The 23787-nt window shown below is 37.5% G+C and overlaps 2 protein-coding genes across 12 annotated transcripts in view; one reads left to right on the forward strand and one right to left on the reverse strand.

The window, feature by feature from the left end:
* The window catches only part of LOC116592643 (ceruloplasmin), a 55878-nt gene extending 43154 nt beyond the window's left edge, over window positions 1–12724 (forward strand). Inside the window, exons 19-20 of one of the 4 annotated variants that reach the window (XM_032345950.1) lie at window positions 9596–9700; window positions 12638–12724. In XM_032345950.1, coding sequence (XP_032201841.1) covers window positions 9596–9699 — 104 coding nt within the window. In that variant the 3' untranslated portion in view covers window position 9700; window positions 12638–12724. Of the gene's footprint in view, window positions 1–2471; window positions 3754–9595; window positions 9701–11712; window positions 11784–12637 lie in introns of those variants that run through there. The other 3 variants (XM_032345958.1, XM_032345965.1, XM_032345974.1) reach the window with 3 other exon arrangements.
* Window positions 3892–23787, reverse strand: part of HPS3 (HPS3 biogenesis of lysosomal organelles complex 2 subunit 1) — a 38009-nt gene continuing 18113 nt past the window's right edge. For 2 of the 8 annotated variants that reach the window (XM_032345990.1, XM_032346021.1), the window contains exons 7-17: window positions 21698–21852; window positions 19374–19482; window positions 16684–16865; window positions 15803–15983; window positions 14631–14864; window positions 13179–13364; window positions 12646–12834; window positions 12000–12107; window positions 8373–8579; window positions 7606–7696; window positions 3892–4127 (exon numbers count right to left, since the gene is read on the reverse strand). In XM_032345990.1, the coding sequence (XP_032201881.1) occupies window positions 4000–4127; window positions 7606–7696; window positions 8373–8579; window positions 12000–12107; window positions 12646–12834; window positions 13179–13364; window positions 14631–14864; window positions 15803–15983; window positions 16684–16865; window positions 19374–19482; window positions 21698–21852 (1770 nt within the window). In that variant the 3' untranslated portion in view covers window positions 3892–3999. Of the gene's footprint in view, window positions 4128–7605; window positions 7701–8372; window positions 8580–11999; window positions 12108–12645; window positions 12835–13178; window positions 13365–14630; window positions 14865–15802; window positions 15984–16683; window positions 16866–19373; window positions 19483–21697; window positions 21853–23787 lie in introns of those variants that run through there. The other 6 variants (XR_004286571.1, XM_032346011.1, XM_032345999.1 and 3 more) reach the window with 6 other exon arrangements.

Consider the following 23787-nt stretch of genomic DNA (forward strand, 5'->3'; position numbering starts at 1 on the left):
AACCGCCGGGTCAACGCCAGTAACTCCTGAACAAGATGAAGAGACAAATATGAGAGAGAGGCAATTTTCTCCACAATGAAAAACATAAGAAAAGAACTGTAGATATTCTGACATACTTAATGTAATGCTTCATTTCCCCTACAAGAGGAGGCATAAAAGACCATCCTTTGATAAAGGAGACTGTGACATTTCTACTACAGTCAGATAGCTTTTTGTCTGTAGGAAAAAAAACTTGCCTAGCTTTCAGTTACTTACAGGCAAGGACAGTATATTCTGTATTTTAGTAACTAGTGCAATCCAATCCAATACTCTGAATGGTAAATACCTAACCACCTGTTAATTCAATGAAAAGGAATTTTTAGACTTTTTTGGACATAATTTCAGACTTACAGAAATGTTGTGAGAAGAGTACCAAAAATTCCCATATACCCTTCACCCAAATTCCTCAACTGTTAACATTTTACATAGCCACATATGCTTTCCCTTTCTCTCTCCTATCTGCCCCCCCACCCTCTCTAACGCACATACACTAGTAAATACATATAAAAAAGTTATATGTAAAAAAAGTTATATGTATATAAACATATAGAAAATATATATATTTCCCCAAAATAAGAATATTATATATAAATACAATATACCTATCAAAATTAGGAAATTAAAGATGATTTAATAGTATAGACCCTTTTCAAATTTCACAAATTATTCTCATCACGTTCTTTACAGAAAAAGAAGATCCCACTCATACGTTGTGTTTAGTTGGCTTGTCTTCTTAGTTGGAACAGTTTGTCTTTTATAACTTTGACTTTTTTAAAAGATTTATTTTTTTGAGAGGGAAAGAGCTGGGCAGGGCAGGGATATTCTCATGCAATATCTCCACTGAGTGTAGAGATTGACGCAGGGCTTGATTTCATGACCCTGAAATCATGACCTGAGTCAAAATCAAGAGTTGGTCGCTCAACAGACTGAACCTACCAGGTGCTCTCAGTTTGACATTTTTAAAGAATATAGGGCAGCCACTTTGTAGAATGTTCTTTAATTTGGGTCTATCTGATGTTTCCTCATGACTAGATTCAAGTTATGCATTTTTTGGCAAGATTCTCATGGAAGTGATATTGTTTTTCTCAATATACATGTCAGGAGGCACAAGATACTGATTTTTTTTCCCTTACTCATTATGTTAACTTTGAGCATTTGATTAAGGAGATTTCTGCCAGTTTTCCTTATTATAAAGTTAATATTTTTCCCTTTATAATTAATGAAGATCTTGCAGGGAGCAAAGTAATTTTTCTTTAGTTAAAGCAGTACTAGAATGAGACATGTTTTTAAACATATTTCAAAAATGGAAATTTCTGCCAGATATCCATCAACAGATGAATGGATAAGAAGATGTGGTATATATATATATAATGGCATATTACTGAGCCATCAAAGATAATGAATTCTTGTTATTTGCAATGATGTGGATGGAACTCGAGGGTATTATGCTAAGCAAAATAAGTTAGAGAAAGACAAATATCATATGATTTCACTCATTTGTGGAATTTAGAAAACAAAACAGATGAACACAGGGAAAGGGAAGAAAAATAAAATGGGATGAAATCAAAGAAGGAGACAAACCGTAAGAGACTCTTAACTCTAAAAACAAACAGGGTTGTTGGAGGGTAGGAGGGAGAGGTAAGGGTAACTGGGGGATGAGCATTAAGGAAGGAACTTGATATAATGAGCAATGGGTGTTTTATGCAACTGACAAATCACTGAATTCTACCTTTGAAACTAATAATACACTCTATGTTAACTAATTGATTTTAAATAAAAAAGAAAACAAGCAAAAAATGGAAAAATAGAAATGAATTGAGAATAATTAGAACACTCATCAAAAAACTAATGACATACTGTATGGTGACTAACATAACATAATAAAAAAACAATAATTAAACAAAATAACTAATATTAAAAATGAGAATATAGTTAAACCACATGACATATATAGTAGTCCCCCACTTATCCACAGGGAATATATTCCAAGACCCCCAGTGGCTGCCTGAAACCCTGGATAGTGCTGAATCCTATATATAACTATTTTTTTCCTATACATACACATCTATGATAAAGTCTAATTTATAATTAGGCACAGTAAGAGATTAACAACAACAATAACAAAATAGAACAATTTTAATAATGTACTGTAATAAAAGTTATGTGAATGTGGTATCTCTCTCTCTCTCTCAAAACACCTCATCCTGATCCTTCAGGATATACTAATCTTTCTTGTTCTTGTTATGGTATAAGAAGATAAAATGTGAAGTGAAGTGAATGACATAAACATTGTGACATAGCATTAAGCTACTATATTGACCTTCTGAGGAACATCTGCCTCTGGACTAATTGACCGTAGGTAACGGAAACCGTGGATAAGGGGGGACAACAGTACTGTTTTATTAATGGTCTTAAAATTTCTTTTTCTATAGAGACCAAGTCTGGCTGAAAGAAATAAATTGGTGATAAGTGGAAAAAAAATATTCATAACAATGTACGTGAAAGTGATGAAGAAAAAGTTCACTTTGGAATGGCTATAAGCATTTAAAAAAAGACTGAAAACATATACTTTCATGAATTTGTGGGGGAAACTGTTACTTTGTGTCATATGAAAAGATCAACAGATACATGACTGACTCTAATACAATTATAACTAATTTACATAGGTCCTTCATATCACCACCAGGAGTTTATAAAACTGTATTCTCCAACCCCACCCCCAAAATCTATGCCCAGATGTTGTCCCTTATGGTTCTTAAAGCATTGCTATTAAGATTCATTGAATTGTTTCCAACTATTGGTTTCCCATTAATCCCTATAACATGGTGCTGCTATCATTCTTAATGAATCAGCAGACATGAGGGCAGAAGTGTCAAGAAAGTAAAATATTACTTTAAAATAATAAATTAAAAATTTTAAAAGAAATAATTTTAAAATAAATTAAATTAAACGAGGTAAAATAAAAAAATTAAAAAAAAAATTAAAATAATGCCAATCCACCTGGATTTTGTGAACCCTTGAAGAGACAGTCAAAAGGAGAATAATCTGGAACTGGAGAAAGGCAAAATTGACAAACAGTTCTACAGATTATATCCTGGTAAAGATGAATACTGACATCAGGAGAAAAGTTTCAAAATACAGTTGTGGCAGATGTGTGGTGAGTAGTATTTTTGCCCAGCCTTAAGTAAAGTCGAAGCACACTATTGATGAGCTGACCTTGGACTCAAAATTGTTTAATAAGAGGTTAAAAAAGAAGACACAACTGTGAATACAATGATATATTTCTTTATTTTCCCATATACTCTAGCTAGAAGAGCTAAAGTACACATCAACAAAAAATAGAAACAAGGCTTTGGCTGAAAAACATGCATCCAACAAATTATGTTAATGGACAGACAAGAAGACATTTAAGTTTGAAAATTTCTACTTTATTGGTTCATGGAGAAACCACAGCATGAGTTTTAAAAGTAACAAAAAAGTAAAGTTGGAAATCTTTTAACCTCTTTCTCAAAGAAAAGTATTCAAAAAAGAAGAAGAAGAAGAAGAAGAGAAAGAAGGCATAAACTAATAGAGAAATCTGGAAAAAATCAAGAAGAAATATTCTTTCAAATATACCTACCAAATGTTTCTGGGGTGAAAAAGATTGTCACTTCTCCAACAACACTGATTTGATATTACTTGGAATAAAAGTCAGTGTCTACTTTTAAAAACGTATATACCTTCTTTGAAAAAATTCTTAAATTTTGTGGCTTTCTTTACATTCTGGACAATTACATGGATGCAGGTCATAAAGTACCAAACTAATAATACCACCACAGGGTAAGCAGCCTGAAAGCGTCTGCAATAAATGTACTTATTCGATATGAAAATCCTTTATTTACATTTTTACTGGATATTCCGTTGTTGTTTTTTTTAAAGTCAGTCTTCAATGGCATTGTGGTATTTTTCCAAATGATACCTTCAAGTCAATGATTTCTTTCGACTACAATAAAGAAGATAAGGCAAGAAAAACGCTGCAGTGCCATCTTCTGGGAGGACATTCAGGAAATCTCGTAGTTCTAGCTCCACAGCAGCGACTGACAATGTTTCTATTGGTAGGACATAGTATCTGAGTTAGAACTGCATGTCTGTCTTTCATCCAATTTTCTTAACACTCAACTAATTAGAAGCTCAGTCAGGCAACAAAATGTTATAATCACAAAAGGAAGGAAAAAAAAGATCAGTCTTTAAAATCCAGACTGCTTATGGTTTTAACAACTTCTTATTCTTTCTAAAATGCTTTTAAGTTTATTTTATATTAGTTCCCTGAAATTTTGATTTACTGTTTCATTGCTGGATTATTACATCATTTTTTCAATATACTTCTATTAGCCTCTAAAGAAAAATAAAATCATGTGGATACTGTCTTTAATGTTAGGGCTGTATTACAGCTAATTTATAAAGATTGCTAGGAAAGGAAATACTATTAATTGATGGATGGCATTTTCCTAAATTAGTTTCTCACTATTATGAGATTTTCAGGTTATCAAGAAGCACAAATCTGTCTTCACGACCATTTTTTCCAAAACTGTAAAATAACGTACTCATGTGTATATCTTTAATTACTAAGGGATTTAGGAAACATTTTTATAAAAAGAACTATGTAATTTTATGATTCCATTGCTTCTTGATCCATACATGCTGCCCTCTGCTGGGAAGAGAGGGGGTGACCTTTCAGAACAGTGTTGGTGATAAACACCAGCGACATTCCCTGTGTGATCCTCCCCTGCCCACCACTTACTCTATCTGCAGAGTGACTAGAATATAAAATCTCCTGCTCAGATGTGTGCGCATCCATCCAAAGTCATTTCTCTAATATTCAGCAACCTAAATCAACCCTTACACAAAGGGCTGACATGCCCATGTTGCTAAAAAGTTAATGAATGGATCAGCAGTGATGAATGGGAAAGATCCCTAACTCTGGAGTCAGACAGATTCTGTGACTTTAAGAAAGTCACTTAACCTGAGTCCCAGTTTCTTCATCTATAATGAGGTGGTACCATCTGCTAGCTTCTAGGGTCCTTTGAGAATTAAATAAAATACAATGATGCATATCTAAAATATTAATAGAAACTTAATAAACAATGACTACTAACTAGTTTGCAACACCTATATGAAAAACATGAATTATCAATACTTCCCTATCAAACCAGTTTATTTAGCTTAAATGTGGAGCCTATAAATAGTATCCTAGGTATAAAAAGAAGTGTATCAAGGTTATAGAGCCAACAAAAATCTTGTCACTGCCCAATTCTCCTCTTCTGCCAAACAATGAGGGGCTGATATAGGTTCTAACTCCAAGTATAAGGTCACTATCTTAAATACGTAGAGGACTTTAAATCCCCCAGTGTGTCTAGAAAATATTTATCAGATGCTGAAAATAGTTATTTCTGGCTGATGGGATTTTAAATGACTTTCTAAACTTGATTTTTGTAATTTAATACAGTAGTAACATTTTTAGCAATAAGCATAGTTCATTACCACAAAAACAGTAACAAATATTTCCTGGAAACAAGCCAATCACTAGCTCCAGTTTCAATGGCTCTGCATTGGTGCAATGGTTCTCAACCAGCATCATTTTGCTCCCAGGGACACCTGAAGCTGTCTGAAGGCATTTTTACTATACTGGAGAAGTGCTACAGTATTTAGTAGCAAGGAACGCTGCTAAATGTCCTAAAATGCATATACACAAAAGAATTATCAGTCCAAAATGTAAATAGTGCCAAAGCTGAGAAACGCTGCATTGGATATACAAGAAATCAAGCCCCTAAGTATATATTATATAGATTCCTGACTACCATCTCCAACTTTACCATCTTACGATTTTGCCTAATGTTTGTTCTAGAATCAATACGGAACTTCTCATTAGTCTCAGGATACTAAAACATTGGGCTGCTTCTGGTCACTCCGTACATCGCAGACCTGGAACTCAGTTCCAGATCTCCAGACTCTAGTCCTGGTGTCCTCTCAGTGCACTACCGCTCCCTTGGAAATGGACCTGAAGTTATTTAGGTATCTTCCCTTCAAATCAATTAATAGAGAATGCTTCCTATGGAGAGGCATATGGCTGGTGAGGAGGGCACAACAGGAGAAATGAATAAAATGCTATACCAGCTCTTGGGGCTTTGGAGTCTAATAAACATAAATCACACCCTGCACTTAGTTCTATGAGCCACACAAATACAGTCAAGCACGTGTGTATGCACACACATGGATATATTCTGATGATACAGGAAAATGGAACATTTGGAGGAATGATTACGGGTGGGTTGGGGTAGAGGGGATGTGGATGGGGAAAGGATGAAGTCCTTTCAGATAATGATGCTGCTGAGGTACGGAGATGTGGGATAGTTGCTCTGCAAAGTGACCCACACAAATAATTGGTTCCAAGTTGTGTGATAAACGTGACACAATGGGGACAAGGCAATCAAATATTTGACGTTTCCACCTTCCAAAAACCCAAAATTCACTCAGGGAGATGAGTAGGACAAAAAGGTAGTATCAAGCCACCACATCTTCCTGGTCACAAGCATGCAACTTTACTTAAGGCATCTCCGGAAAAACACCCTCCAATCGCCATAGGTTCTGCCTAACACTTTAAAAACCAGTCACATCAGCTGGAAAACACAATTCCAGAACTGTCCATTTCTAATCAATTATGCACACTGAAATCAGTATAACCATACCCTTTGTCATCAGGCCAACAATTATCTAATGACAGTAACACATAAGACTAGAGAAATTTATAACCATATATCTATCATGATTTATAAGTGACTATGAATTTTGCAAATTCAAACAATGCCTATGCTGTAAAACACTGCATAATTTATAGATACTCAACTTAAAAAAAAAAGATTTTATTTATTTGGCAGAGAGAGAGAGACCACAAATAGGCAGAGAGGCAGGCAGAGAGGGAGGAGGAAGGCAGCTATGCTCACCATTATACCACCAACACCCGATCAGAGAGAGAGGAGGAAGCAGGCTCCCCGCTGAGCAGAGCCCAAAGCGGGGCTTGATCCCAGGACTCTGGGATCAGGACCTGAGCCGAAGGCAGAGGCTTTAACCCACTGAGCCACCCAGGTACCCCTAGATACTCAACATTTAAATCTTTGGGAACCTTGTTATTCCTCAATACTTGCTTACAATTATAATTAATAATAATAATAATCTTAATTTCCTATATGAAATAAATTAAGCACTCAGATCATCAATAAAAATATAACTGTATTAATGGCTATTCAAGTTTTTAAAATACTAAGGTTCTGAGTTTCTATGACTATGTTAACTTCTTAAGTGTTTCAAAACATTGGCTTAAAAGCATCAGCTCCATGACTAGAAGAGATAAATGAATATCTAATGTGACGGGAGAGCATATCAATGCTGAACTAAACTCTTGAGATGATTCTGCTTAGCCCCTCTTCATCTCATTTGAGACTCTCAGGACTAGAGAAAGCAAGACCTCAGCAAATTATGGAAATTAAAACTAAGACTCATTTATAATCAAACAAAAAAAGATCATTTTACCTTTTAACGATGACAGGTAAAGCTGACCTTTCTCTCCGCCACATTTTATTCTATGACAAAGTTCAGGCAGCAGTTTTTTCCACCACAAGGTCTATCTTGGGAAAAAATGAATCCATTTAAAATTTGATGCATTTTACATTCAGACTTCCAACAAGAATAAGATTGTGCAGGAGAGCACAGGGCAAAATATATCATCTTGGTTAAGATGCCAAAATTTGTTACAACAGAAGTTATATCAGCAGCCAGTCTTCTGTTTAAACTATAACATAAATCAGGTTTGTAAATTGAAAATCTAATGACATGTATGTTGTACATACGTACTTGAATATTCTGAAGAAGAAATGTAGACATGTTCTGTTATCTTTATGTGAAAAGAAGGCAGGCCGGAAGGGAGGGAGGGAGGGAGGGGAACAGGAGGGCAGGGGAGGGTACAGTACTCAAGTTTAAACTCTTCCCATTTCTCAGCTAAAGATCATATAGTCCAGATAATATTTTCCCATCATACATCATTTCCCAAATCTTCAGGTAATATCCTACTTTATTTCCAAACAAAAGGTTTTTAATAGAGATAACATATAATCACCATACATTTTAATGGCCTCTAACAGTACTCAAAGCACATAACATATTAAACATATAGGCTCCTTTGACCCACCCAGACCTGTGAGGTTGGACTGATATAATTTGTCCACATTTTGCAGATAAGACAAGATCACCAATTCTGATTATCAGGAATCAAGCCTAAAAGACATAGCTGAAAAGCGTACCCGATTCTCTTCTTTCAGTTCATGATTAGCATATGGAATGATCGCCTCCGGGCATCTTTCTAACAATGTGTCTATACACTGTTCATACTCTTTCAAACGCGTCTGACACAGGACATGGACACTGAGGCCGGCGATAGTGTCTTCTGAGAGTGGCTCCAGGAATGGAATAATGGAAGCTATGTCAAATGAAGGACCACATATAAGAGACTATGAACAGAAAAGTGAAATGTTATGGAATGAGGCATCCAAAAAACTAAAGCATAATATATAGTATAACATTCTTTTTAAAAAGACCAATATCCCTTGCCAAAAAAAAAAAAAAAGAAAAAGGAAACAAAAAGATGAATGCAATACAATATTTATTTATAAGTCTAAGCGGACTAAAGTATTAAAGAAGTTTGAAACCACCTCTAGTTTAAAGAATAAAAATCTGCTTAATAGAAAGCAATCATTTCTAAATTAATATGGTTTTAGTTGCTTTGTATAGACTGTAAATTAAAACTAACGGGAATATTTTAGGACTCTATTTTAGGACTCTATTCTAAGGAAATAATCAACATTGTGATCAAAGATTTATGTTCATTTCGCTGCAATTGTGAACTGTAATTTACAGTAATTGTAATAATGAACAAGTAGGATCTATGTTAAATAAGGGATAAGTAAATTATGGTACATTCATATGGTGGACTATTATATAGCCATCAAAAATTTTTTAAAAGTCTAGTTAATGAGAAAATGCTCATAATAGAATGATGAGTAAAAAAATCAATACAAAATTATATTCAGAACAGGATCAATTTTATAAAATCTACACAGGTACATGCACATAAAGAAATGCCTTTGGAAGATCACTGAGATTTGAAATAGAAATCAGATTACTGGATGGAAGGACAAAGTCCACTTTTTATTTTTTCACACCTGTATCTTCCAAATGTTCTATAATAGGCATGTACTACAAATATAACCAAAAATAAAATTTAACATTTAATAAAACTAAAGCAATTGTTAATAACCTAATAATTTGTATCACTACAAATCTGCCACATGCTGAAAGACAGAATAGGCAGTATTTGAGTATTCAGAACTTTACTAGTATTTTACTTTTAAACATTTAAACTATAAATATTACTACCACCAAAACATCTCTACTTTCACTTTCTTCTGGATAAAGATAAGATGGTCATATCCTGACTTTTTTTCTTCCTGTATCCTTTTTACTACAGCATCTTCTCAGACGCACAAGAGGATATGGAATGTGAACTATTTGTTTACAGTCAGCGTGATTATTTTATTCCAAATATCTACCAAGGAATGGCTAGGAGTATAAGGTTGGTCCCTTTCCTTCCTGCAAGTTCAATAGTCATCTTCATCTGAATAATTTTCTGACAACAAGAGAGCAATCATGATAATTGACCACTTGTGGGATCTCCCACATGAAAGAAAACACAGATTATTTCTACTTTCAACTTTTGATTAATTTGGATAATGGGCAGGGTAGGAAGGAGCAAGGCATGGGTAACCCAAGCCATGGTTAAATGAAGCTAGTCAAAGCTTGGTACAAAATTGATTACCCATGAACATTTACTTAGTTTTATCCATATCATCAAAAATTTTAAAAATAAGAAACACCAGACAACACATATATCACTGAATTTAAAATGCTCCAAAAGTTATTACTACTCTTTACTCTTAATGTCATCTGTTTCTTAGCAATATTGTTTTCAGTATTGGAAATGACCTTCTTTTCCACACCCAATATACACACATGTGTTTCCTTCTGTGATCTAGGTCCCTCATTCTCAGCCAGCTCTGCAGGGCTAGAACCCACAGACCCTGTCTTCTCCACCTACACAATCTCAGGAGTGGTGGTTGGCAAGGAAGTGGGGAGGGGACTGTGACAATTATGGCAGAAGGCAGGGCATTGACTAGTTACTGTGTCTTTCCAGATAGGAGCTTTTTGACATTAGATGATTTATAGATAGTTTTTTAAGTTTTGCACAAATATACTATTACAGTGATTGAGGATAAGAGACAAACACTCATCAAATCTGTGTGGTGACAGCGGGATGCGGGGCAGAGGGGAAATCACACAATTTTGGAACGGTTCTCCAGGTGATTCTGAATCTCCTATTCCTCTAGGTGAAAACAAATGAGATCTTTTTGTTTCTTGATGGTTCTTTTTTACTTAATGACTAAGACCAATCAACCCACTGATAATCTAGAAAGAGATAAAATTAGGAAAACAATTTTTTAAAGTATAGGTTGACTACATTTCTATCCTTTAACAGCAAAGATTCCAAGAAGAATGTATTCTTTTTAAACACTTTAAAATGAATTTTAAAAGATCACTCAATTACACTTTTTCAAGCAGTGATTATAAATATGCTTTGAAGCTCTATCTGGTAAGATTTAATAGCACTAGTTACAATTGTGATTTTTAAATATGTAATTAATACATATATTCTGGGAGGGCAAGGCCCTGTCTGGCTTATCCAATGCCACAGAACACATTCCTCAAGCACATGCTTGAGGAATAATTGTTTAGTGAATGTATCAGAGGCTAAGTCCTAAGGAGCCTCTGTACTGTAAGGGGACTAGAGATAAGAACCAACAAGAATTTTCTCTGGCAATTCTTTATGAATGTAAGTAACTCTATCTTTGGATATGCAATTCAGACCTGTCTAATGGCTGAGTCTAAGCAATATGCGCTCTTCAGTTTCCCTCCTGGACCCCATCCCCAACCTGACATTTCGGTTTCTACAAGCAGTAAGCACACTTACACCAGCTCCCTATGTAAATCAAGGTGTTACAAACTCTAAAGTCTAAAGAGGCCAAAACAGATGATGGAAATGAATGAAGGCAGCTGGATGTAAGGGAAATGGATTCTGCCTAATCTTTCAAGAAAAAACTTGAAACTCAGAAATCTTCATTTGAAATTTCAATTGTATATGTTGGCACTACATTGGAAAGACCAAACAAAGCAAATCTGAGGATATATTCAGTCCTTGGGCCACAGGCCTCCCTGAAATAAAATCATATCCATATCTAGCCCAGCTTGGTCTACCATGTCAAAGATGGACTTTATATCTCATTTGTGGAAAAAACAGTATCACGGTCAGAATTCTCACAGGATGATCTATGTTTTCTGATCACACTTTTTTTTTTTTTTTTTTTTAAGTTCTCCTCAGGAGTCAGATAAACAGGCTACTTTAATCTACTTTCTATAAGACAGAGAGTGGTGAGCTTGGGCTAGAGGTCTAACATGTATGAGTGAACACAAAACAAAAAATAAACTCCATCAATAATCGCTAAACATTTGCCATACTTCCATTTCACAAAGTGTTTCCAAGGACATTCTGAAAATAAGGCAAGACAGTCCCATGACCTGGTGAACTCACTCTCGGCAGGCAACAAAACCAGCCTCTGGAAGCCGCCAGCCTTCCTCTCAGCAGTTTCAAGCAGAGGCAGGAATGCCCTCCAGAGCTCCTGAGTATGCCTTACTATGGCTTTTCTCCCCGCAAAAAAGTATACACTCTGGATTAACAGGACAACTGAGGTTTTACCAAATTTAAATCTGATACTCTATGGTAATATGCATAGTCATAAAAAAGAAGCATTCTTATTTACCTGTAATTTTGAAAGGTCTTCTGTATAACTTTTATCCACTAAGGAATCGGATGATATTAAGACATTAACCCAAGGATAAACTAAGCCATAATGACTACAGGCATTAATCTAAAATGTAAAAGAAATTTACCATAAGCAAAATACAACAAAACAAGATTCTCTTCATCTATTCCACCAAGAACAAGCAACTGCTAATCTTCTGCATGTCACAGAGTTAGGCATACACTTTCCTGGGAATGGGAAGAAAAGTCTCAGCCTTGCTGATTCTCACTAAATAAAACTGAAAAATTCTCTCCCCAGTCCCAAAAATGGGGGGGGGTGCACTAAGTATTTCCTTATAAATTTTTTTAAATTTTTATTTATTTTTTTAAAGATTTTATTTATTTGAGAGAGAGCACATGCACAAACAAAGGGGCATGCAGAGGGAGAGGGACAAGTGGACTCTACCCTCCCTGCTGAGCACAGAGCCCAACAGGGGCTCCCTCCTAGGACCCATGGACAAGATTTAAGTGTATTTTTAATTCCTGCTTATAAGATATCTGGTAATATAAATTAGGTTTGATTCTAAGCCATTAAAAATCACAAGGTATACTACTGTAATGTGTGGTGTACAAGTTTAATTTAACATGTTATTCTAGTCTCTCACCAGATCCTCTGATGTTCGCAGTGGTACGGTGTCAGGGGGCTGCCTCTTGGATAATCTCCAGATGTACTGTGATGTGAGCTTGAAAAAGAGTTCCTGGAGAACCACATCTGGGAGACCTGCTAAGAGCTGAGCTTCCCAAAGGTCTACCAAGAGCTGAGGAATGATGTCTTCGTCCTTACCACAAAGCACCTTGAAAACAGTGAAACAAGCCCCCATAGCCCAGATAAATATAGTATCCATCAAGTTATAGCTAGTCTGAGTAGCACTCTATCATGGGGACCATGCATTTAATAATTTATCATTAGCATTCGTGCCATGGCAAAGTAGATTGAGATGTTTGAACAGAAACCAGATTCCAGGATGCACGAATGGAATTTCTCTAGATATATCCTTTTAATGTATACTTTTATAAATTTGTGATGTGTAAGTCTTTTGTAATAAACAAATGAAAACACAGTCTCTTATTCTGCTTCCTGTCCCGCACCAGTTTTATCAGCCTGTCCAGAGCCACCGCATTTTGAAAAGTGACAAACCTTAAAGAAGGAATCTGCTTCTTCAACTCCAATTTTGTTGTTCTTCTGTAAGCCCAGGACTGAAGCCACAAGCAGGCCAGGCTGAGTGTCCTTCAAGTGTGCTGCAAGCTCGGTTGGAACAATCTGTCCCTTTCTCTGTTGAATCAATAGCCGGGGTTCCAGAATGAAGCCACACACCAACTTCATCTTCAGATAAACAAGAAATTTAGGGTCAAAATGTACACTGCGTTCATCTTGAAAATACATGCCAGTGCATTCAAGGTTCATGGTTAAGCTATTAATACTTCAATCTCAATTTTTTCTCTAACTACAAAGTTCTCGTTCTAAGGAGGACATCACTGTTAATTGTCTTTGAAGAAGTTATTAATATTTAAGTATCAGGATATCCTATTTTTGTAGAGAGCTTTATATTTAAGTCTACTTGTTTAAAAGTAATATACCTTGAGAATATAAAAAGACTAGACCTTAAGAAAATTCAGCTTTCTAAACCTGTACTCTTCAAAGCAGAGGATACCTCGATGTTGACTCGTTCTCGTCATCATAACGAAACATGTCATTTGTACAATGATAAAGCACTTCTGCTGTCTTGTTTTAGAAACTGAAGTCATACTGTGGGCCTCTGACCACAGGCAACAAAATAAGAGTCTAGAACCACAGTATCCAAAGCCATATTGCCTGCTCCAAACCCTGGCTTGAACACTCACGAGCTGTGTGGTCTTGGACGACTCCTTTCTCCCTCTTTGTCCTAGCTCCCTCATCTGTATGATAGGTATAATAACACATCTAACTTAGAGCACTGTTGCAAGAATTAAATAAGATAGCATACACAAGGGGCTTAGAATGGACTGGGGGCAAAATAAGTGCTCATTTAACATTACCTTTTAATTTCCTCCTCTACTGGATTAACATCTGTGGCTCATGAACCTAAATGGGCTCTCTTTGAAGGAAAAGCTACCTTTTCCTTAATACTGTCATTTAATATCAATCTTCCTTAATGTCATTTGTGATTTTTTTAAGTGCAGACCATTTCCTCCACTACTAGACTCCTAAGGCTCATGGTTAACATCCCGCTTCCTGTACTTGAACACAAAGCACTCTGTTCTGTTTCAGTGGACATATCATATCCCTCACGCTAGATCAGACTCAGGGCGTCAGCTCAGGGCAGACGCTATATATTCTTTAGAACCAAGTACTGTGCTCTGAAAGCACCTGATGCAAAGTTGAGAGGTCTTTGGATACCCATTGCTACCACTGATCACTCTTATTTCTTTTTCATTCACCAGATCAAAGCCCGCATACTCCCACTTTGGGTCCCTTCTATTCTAGCATGAGGTCTATTCTCCTTTATGACTAAGAAGAAATGAACTAGACAGAAGCCAGAAGAAAACTAAACACCTTAGGGCTACCGGGTCCTGTTTCAGCCTGCTGTTAATACCAAGCAGGGCACTGTACCTCTGGATGGCTTTTCATTTCGTTTCTGTGCATGTCAAGATCTCCCATTTTCAGAGCCATTGCTGCTTTGGTCAATGCCACTAAGATCGATGAAAACCCAGAAGTATCCAGCTTGCTTAGATAGCTTATGGCAGTTAAAGGGTTAATATTCTTCATAGAAGGACTACAGAGAATATGGGGCAGTTGCTTTGGCTCAGCTACATGGAACATCTGGACCACTTTTGCTGCTAATTCCTTTAGTGAACATGAATAAGAAATAAAATGTCAGTTAACCAACACAGAGCTACAAAATCAGCAAAAAAAAAAAAGAGATACAAAACCAAGATGTAAACTTCCAAATGAGACACAATTGTCAGTATTCTTACAATTTAAGTATTCTTAAGTATTCTTAAGTTTGGATTTAAAAAGACAGAGTTCACGGTGATAATGTGGGAGACCTGAGATGACATGAAGTGATCTCTTTGCTGAGGTATAATGCAGAAAAAGTGGTGAAAATATGTACAGAGTTGTGGCTGGCATTTCTAATTTTAATAAGAGTTCAAAAGAAGAAAATAAATATTTGATTAAATTACACTTAGAAGACATTTAAAAATTCCAGCTTAGTACAAAATACACTTAATGAGGTAATTTATTAAAAAAAAATTCATTTCTCTCCAAACCTTAAAGTATTTGGTCTTATAATGTTCAGCTTTGGATATTTGACTCAATTCTTTTTAAAAACACAGGACGGGCTAAAAACAAGCCTTAACAATGTCTTAAGGTCACTGGGCCAGGATTTCCTAAGTGAAGCTTCGGACACTGGAGTTTGGGAGAACTAGGTTTGTGTTATGCAAAGAGGTGCAGATGAGAAGGAGGGCAAGGCCCAAGGTGTGTGTCGTTCTTCTAAAGAGGCGTGCCTGTCACACTGGGCGGGTCGCTCAGCCACAATGAACCACATTCCCCCATCGATACAATGAGAAAGTAGGAGAAGGTAATTATAAATTCTTTTCCAAGCTATAATTCTAGGATTATTAATGAAGAAAAGGACATTTCAATAACCTTTTTAGGAAAAAGAGAAAATAATCCCAAAGAAAAACATTTGAAACCTGACTTCTAAACAGTATCACATAAAATAAATGGCTAAAATGAAAAGTTAGGAAGATTAATATAAGTAAATAGAAAACCATAATCACTTCACTTAATTCTTCATCCAGGTTTTCATAAAGTGAATGATTAAGGTAAAAGATTAGTCCCCTCTCGTATTTCTGTGATCCATCCTCTAGTAGCCAGTCTGCTCGGGCTAAAACTTCAGCCATAGACAAACCAGACATCTTATAATATGGTAAGGCGAGGTGGGAATACTGGGTATCAAGCCTAAAGGGAAGGAAGTAAAAAAAAAAACCCTCAAATTTGTCATTTTTAGAGCCTGGATGTCTAACACATTTTGATAATAAAATAGATAATGCTTTCCGGAAGACATAAATCTCAAAATACTCTTCTACTGCCATATGTCGTTGGAACAAGTTCTGAGTTTTATTCTGTAAAGTCATTCTAATTAACACAGTTTCTTTTTGCCTGCTCACAATAAAAATAGAAAAATAACTCATTAAGGGAATTTAGCATTTATAATGTGGCTCTAAAATAATGGTGTTGATAGGAAAGAAAAGTCTATTTTATTAATTTATAATCATTCCCATGGGTCAAGTAAGCCTTTGAAATAATCATATACAAAAAAATCTATAAAGTCCATTCTCAAAAATAAAAACCACTATTCATCCCACTCCTTTTCTGAACTCATAAAAGCTCAGGAACTGGAGAGTCATTGTTTGTCTAATAAATTGTAACTCCCTGAAGGCAGGAAACAGTCATGTTCACCTTTGTGGCTCTAAGCTTAGCACAGTACCTGGCACACAGTACGTGCTCAATAAATGTGTATGGAATACATGAAGAAATGAACCACTTCCCCTCAAGCATTCCCCCATTCATCAGATAGCTACCAGCAATGGGAAAGCTGGCACCTACACCCAAAGCTCCAGATGGCTTCTTTAACAAGTTTCCAAGAAGCATCACCAACCTGCTGTAGCAGTCTCCAAGGTGCCCACAGCTTTCTTTAAATGCTTCCAAGAGCTCCGCTTTTTCTCCAGGTTCCAAATTATTGGCATCCATCAAGGCAGCCCTCACTAACAGGTGAGCCTCGCTAAGAAGGTGGATACAGCTCTGGGTTTTTGCAGTCTTATAGGTATTACTGTAGTCTACCTGAAACAAACAAACAAAAAAGGCCAGCCACTAATATTGCTGCAGAAAGACACCCACAAGTTTCCTGGTTCTTAAGAATATCTAGACGGGGCACCTGGGTGGCTCAGTGGGCTATGCCTCTGCCTTTGGCTCAGGTCATGATCTCAGGGTCCTGGGATCGAGCCCTGCATCAGGCTCTCTGCTCAGCAGGGTGCCTGCTTCCACCCCCGCTGCCCCTGCCTGCCTCTCTGCCTACTTGTGATCTCTCTCTGTCAAATAAATAAATAAAATCTTAAAAAAAAAAAAGAATATCTAGACATTTTGTTAGTAAAGTTCATATTTAGACAGATTAAATCATAAAAGACTAAAAAGAGGTTATTTATCATTCGGATAGGCCTAGCTGAGGTGTTCTTTTCCCTCACAATCCGTGAGCCAGTTTAAAACATACCTGATTGTAAACATTCCCTTGTTAAACCGTGCTAATCACTAGAGAAGGTACAAACAACGTAATACTAATAATACTGTTAACTTAGCACTATTTGGGTCACAGTTCAATAAGGCTAACAAACATCTGAAACAGCTAACTTTTTAAAGTTTTATGATTGAAATCTTTCTTAAATTCAGACTGAGTATGCTTCCCTTATTGTAGTTTCAGTCAGTAAATTTAGGCTGTACTTGGTCTATTTCTGTAACCCACCGTGGGCTTATTAAAATTATCACTAGTTAATCTGAGTCGATCAGTATTTTCAGATTCCAGCAAACAAATCATCTACATGAAGTTTTAAGACTTTCCATTAAGCAAGATTAAAAGGACAGGGCAAAGCTGATATAATTATCGGCATTAAAATGCCAGGGACAAAACAGGCAAAACCTTGACTTGATGATCAAAATTAATATCACCAATAAGGGCACAGGCGTCATGTGTCTCCTGGTGTAACACCCTGAGAAAGACACAATGTTACCTGTGCAATGTTCTGGCTGAGAATGAGCATACACAACCTGAATCTAAACAAGAAAATATAAATAATAAAAATTTTTAAAAGGTGGAGGGGCATAAATTTATTCTCAAAAATGTCTATGCCATTAAAAAAAAGTCTATGAAATTATTCTATATGAAAGAAGGTCAAGGAGATATGATAATTATATGCACCACCTGACGTTAGACTCAGCCCTGTACTGGAGAAGGGAGATGCTAGCGAACTGACAACATTGGAATACGCGTCCCATATTTATTCATTTATTAAGCATTTCACGGTACTTCAGTGATGTAAACAAATACCCGGATTGTAGGAAACACAAAATGAAGTATTTAGAGGCATCAGGCTCTGATGAATGCAAATTACCTTCCAATGGCTCGCAGTGTGTCAGGGAGGGGGTGTGGGAGGGTGTGTATGCCTTTAGAAAGTACAAGAGCACAAAAAAAAGAGAGAAAGAGAGAAGCAAAAGGGGTAAAATGTTGATTATGGGTGAATCTATGTGGAGAATATACAGGGTTTTATTTCTACTATTCTTAACCCTGCAACTTTTCTGTAAGTTTGAAATTATTTTAAAAGAAAGAGTTAAAAAAAAATGCTAGTGATGAATGGGCAGCTGTCGCTCTTAGAAAAGGTAGAAGGGTGCCCCCCACCCCCCACCCACCCCGGGCCACTGCCCACAGGACAATGAGGCAGGTGCGCAGGGCCCTGAGACAATCTGCTAATATTTCAGAGTGAGATGGGGATAAATGATCTAAGATTTCTCTCACCTCCATTTCCTGGTTCTCTTTGCTAGGGTTGAAAGTAAAGGTCAAAGAAATAGAAAAGGTTACAGAAATAGACCAAGTAGAGCCTAAATTTATGTTCAGACTGGTTAATCGATCCTCTTTGGAGGGTGGGTATGAGTAAGTCAGTCTTATTTTAGTGAAGGGAATTTCTACTGGCTCCTCAAATGTCAGGAGCTGTGAAAATGAGAAGGTGACTGAAGATCCACACTCTGCGTTCAGACAGCCTGCAAGCTGGTTGGCTGTGGCATTCTGAATGTGTGATGATTAGAATCAACATCTGGTCATGACTTTGACTCTAAATTTCTACCAATAAGAACTGCAAGTGTGAAAGGGACACCTGGGTGGCTCAGTTGGTTGACCTAACTGCCTTTGGCTCAGGTCACGATTCCAGGATCCTGGGATTGTGTCCCGCATTGGGTTCCTTGCTCAGTGGGAAGCCTGTTTCTCTCTCTCTCTGCCTCTGCCTGCTTGTGCTTTCTCTCTCTCTCTCTCTGACAAATAAATAAATAAATAAATAAATAAATAAAATCTTAAAAAAAAAAAAAAAAAGGATCCAGGATCCAATAGAGTTTTTGGGACACCTGGGTGGCTCAGTGGGTTAAGCATCATCTTTCAGCTCGGGTCGTGATCCCAGGGTCCTGCTCAGCAGGGCGCCTGCTTCTACCTCCCCCTCTGCCTGCTGTTCTGCCAACTTGTGCTCTCTCTGTGTCAAGTAAATAAATTTAAAAAAACAAAACAAAACAAAACTGGAAGTGTGAAAGGAGTACCATTTCTTTGTACAGTTGCACTGGTGAGATCGTATCCACAATATACAAATTCCACCCAGCCTCAGCTACAGGCGGTGTTTTAAGCTTACCACTGGTTCCTTTTCTAGAACTGAAAGCAAAACAAAAGATGAGAATTACAAGGTAAGACACAGAATTAATATATGGTAATCTTAAATACCTAAGAAGAATTATGCAATCATTTGCATGAGTATTTTCTTCTGTGATTAGCTCTACAGTGGATTTTTATTGTCTACAGCATTTAAAATTCGACAACTCTCGTGCCTGATAAACCAATTGCTTCCAATTCACTCCACAAGAATTCTTAAATGGGCAAAATGCTCAAAGAACAGGCAAGACCCCTCAAACGGAAGAGAGACTGGGCTGTGAGAGTGCCTGTGCCCAGTGTCTGTCTTGCACATGGCCTTCAGGAGTGCCGCTTGCCTTATGCCACCGATCTAAGCAGAAGCTGCAATAGAACACTAGGCTAAACACTTGGGGCTGCTGGGGAAATGCAGAACACATACATAACCATGGTCCACTTCAAGCACTATCTTAGCTCTGGCTTTCACTTTGTGATGCATTTTTTTTAGCATAAAATCTTTTTAAAATGCAGACCTCTGACCAAAGAAACTTTCAAATAGACTAGAAGTTTTTTAAAAAATCATTTAAAAATAGAATTTTTAAAACTGTCCAATGACAAAAAATGCTAATAATTCGCAAGACAGTGAACTGTTCTTCCTCTTCCCAGAAAGCTTTTAGAATTAGTCAGTCTCAGGCCATTCTGTACATGCTCTGAGTGACTGGTTACCCAAATCAACCTCTGATTATTCCTCTTGGTGGGATAAAGCACAGGCACAAAAAAATGTGAAAAAGCAAAAACTCATGTTAAAAACAAAAACTGGTGTTTGACTCGAAATACAACTCCTCCTTGACTTACGAGGCTACCTCCCAATAAACCCACGAAAAATTGAAAATATCATAAATCAAATACACCTAACCTCCTAGACATCATAGCTTAGCCTAGCCTACCCTAAACTTGGCTCAGAACACTCACAGAAGCAATCATCTAACACCAAGCCTATTTTATAATAAAGTGCTGAATATCTTACGCAATTTACTGAATACTGTACAGAGTGAAAAACAGAATGGTTTTCTGGGTACAGGATGGATGTGAGTGTATTGGTTGTACACCCTCATGATCATGTGGCTGCTGGGAGCTGCCTCTGCCACTCTGTAGCATCACCAAATACCATACCACAGGTTGCTAGTCAGGGAAAGAGCCACATTCAAAATCTGAAGTACAGTTTCTAGTGAATAGGTATTGTCTTCAACCCCACTGTGAAGTTGAAAACTTGGAAGTCAAACTATCTAAGTAGAGGACTATCTGTACATTACCTGCTTCTCTTCCACCCAAATGGATTTCTTTCCTGATTAAATTATTCATAGGGGGCGCCTGGGTGGCTCAGAGGGTTAAGCCTCTGTCTTTGGCTCAGGTCATGATCTTAGGGTCTTGAGATCAAGCCCTGCATCGGGCTCTCTGCTCAGCAGGGAACCTGCTTCCTCTTCTCTCTCTGCCTGCCTCTCTGCCTACTTGTGATCTCTGCCTAATAAATAAATAAATAAATCTTTTAAAAAATAAATAAATAAATAAATTATTCATAGGAGAACACACAAATTATCATCCTCATCCTCATTGTCATCTAATTCCTACCACTAATTTCACAGAACAGGAAATGTTGTACAGACGCAGAACTAGTCTAGAACTAAGCGTTCAATTCCAAACAACGTAAAAGCAGAAAATCTAAGAGTCAACCAGAGATTAGTGTTATCAAATGCAATTTTAAGGTCGATCAGCACATATTTATATACCATGAATGTGCTTTAAGGTAAGAAATGCAGTACTAATTTCTTCTGAATTGAAATAATAACACCTGGATAAAAATGTAACTACTGGAAGGTCAAAGAAGAAAAGAAAAAAAGTAGTAAAGAGCCTTGTAGTCTGGATTAGCTTTAGAGGCTCTGTCTTTCCTATTAATTACACCGAAGAGCATGTCCTTTAGCTTATCTCAAATACCACAGATTATTACTGAAACTATTTTATAATTCATTATCTTCTAAAATTCCAAGGTTAATATAAAGGATAGTATGGAGATCACTAGGACCTTCTTTTCCTTCTCTGGAAAAAAAAAACATAGACAAACCATCTAATCATTCAAAGTTCTGATTTTTAAAAAGATAAACTAGGACACACACAGAATATACCAGTAACAATGCATTCCAGAAACGTTGGCAGGAATGGACGGAAGTGTGGGGATGCTTACACCAGAAGCCTCTTAGGTGATTCTCTTCTTTCTGGAACAGCCTCAGGGTCTGCCTTGGTCAAAAGTATGAGGTGGTTTTTAAAGTGACAGATGGCTTTCAAGCCTATGAAAAGCTGTATTCTTAAAGCACAGACATCCATACTGACAGGTGGGCAAGCCTAGTGAAGGAAACATCACAGATTTAACCAAGAAATAAAGGTACAGGAACTGTAACCTTCAAAAGTCAGTCTGTTTATTTGTCCTGCTCCCCCTGCACACCCCCTCCAAAATAAAAAATCTGAATTCCTATTCTTATCAGAGGAGGAAGTTGTTCTGTCCAAAGTTATGTAACCAACTACCTATTTCATGTGTGCCTGCTGAAGAGCTACTCAGTATTTGCTGACTGAGTGAATGCGGGCAGCGGGTGCTCTTGAGCTCTTGAGGCTGTGGGAACTCCTGTGTGGCTGACAGAGCAGCTCTCGGAGCACAGCTGTGGGCTGATAACCTGCTTGAGAGATCCCCACTGACAGTGGGCTGGTTCAGGGACATGACACAATGTGGTTGCTAGGAAAATAGACACTATCAAAGGTCATTCTACTGCACAAAGAGAAATCAATGGTTTCTGAGTGGATGGGTGAATAGAAGAGAAATGCTTGCTCTGATGGCCTCTCACTGCTAGCTCCTTAGGTGTGCACATTGCCTGGAATGGATGACCGCTGAGTGTGTCAGGTAAACGGAAGGAAATCCTGGACCAGGAACAGGCTCCTGTCCCCGTAAGGGAGCACTATTCAAGTAGAATGGGTAAGATAATAGAAGCACTCTTTCTGGGAGCTCACAAAATGATGCTGCCAGGCCTGTGCCCTGTCGTCCATTAACACTATTTTGGTTCTGAGTCACCTTCACTGTCCTTTTGTATAACTGAGGAAACCCTTTCATCTATTTTTTTGTTCCTAAGAATAGATGAGATGGCCTTAACTAGTGCTGAGGAATCAGGCTCTCAGAGGAAAGGGAGGAAAATGTACACTTTGGACATCCTGAGGTCGTGAAATCTTTCTCAGACACCACGGCTTGCAAAGTCTGAGTTGGCAAGAGGCTACACGTGCGCTGGTTCAGGTGGTATCTAGCATTTCAGAATGGTAGCGTTGCAGGAAAGGGGGAGCCATGAGGTGTGATCATCATGTCCTTCCTTCTGCCACCTTCAAGAGGATGGGCCTCAAGGGCAGCTTCCCCCACCAGCAGGCTGTCCATCTCTCTTTTTCTCGCCCTTCCTCTCTTCCTTGTTCCCTCCCTCTGGTTTTAGGAGACACTGAGAAGACCTACAACACGATTTAATTTCAAATGCAGATTGAACCTACCTCAATCCATGATGTACCCCTCACTCCAGCATCACCACTTACGTTAGGCCTATGTCTTTCTTAGGTTTGAAAAATAGAAAACAAAAAAGCAAAGCAAGGTGTTGGGAGGAGGGAGGGACAAAGAATCTGTTGGCTTTCCATTTTCACTAGGGAAATAACCTTTATTTCTAAAATATACTCTTGAAGAGGCAATGTGTGTATCTTAAACACAGAAAGGCATGGGAAAGCTGTGAGTCGGGTTTCTCAAGAGGCTGAAGGTAAACAGTATGCCTGGTCAGCAACAGAAAGCTATACACAGCCCATTGCATGAAAGAGTTACAGAGAACTCAGATCACGTGAAATGCTATCACATGACACAATTTGGGTGACCGTGATAGTGGAAGAGGACCTCAGACATATTAAACACTACAAAGCAACCTAACCATCAGTACTGACCACTTACTTTTCCAGGAAAAGGTGTTTCAGGTGCCAGATAGACATTAACTTATAAAGTATAGACCATCACGGGGCTCTGGGTGGCTCAGTAGGTTAAGTGTCTGCCTTTGGCTCAGGTCATGATCCCAAGGTCCTGGGATTGAGGCCCGTTTCTCTCTCTCTCTCTCTCTCTCTCTGCCTCTGCTCCTGATCATGTGCTCGCTCTCACTCACTCTGTCTCTCAAATAAATAAATAAAATCTTTACAAAAAAAGTATAGGCCATCATAATTTGGAAGTTTCCTGCAGCATGTTGCTTTATAACAAATATCCATTCAAGTAGTTTA

Source organism: Mustela erminea, chromosome 1 (assembly GCF_009829155.1).
Source record: "Mustela erminea isolate mMusErm1 chromosome 1, mMusErm1.Pri, whole genome shotgun sequence".
Classification (NCBI taxonomy): Eukaryota; Metazoa; Chordata; class Mammalia; order Carnivora; family Mustelidae; genus Mustela; species Mustela erminea.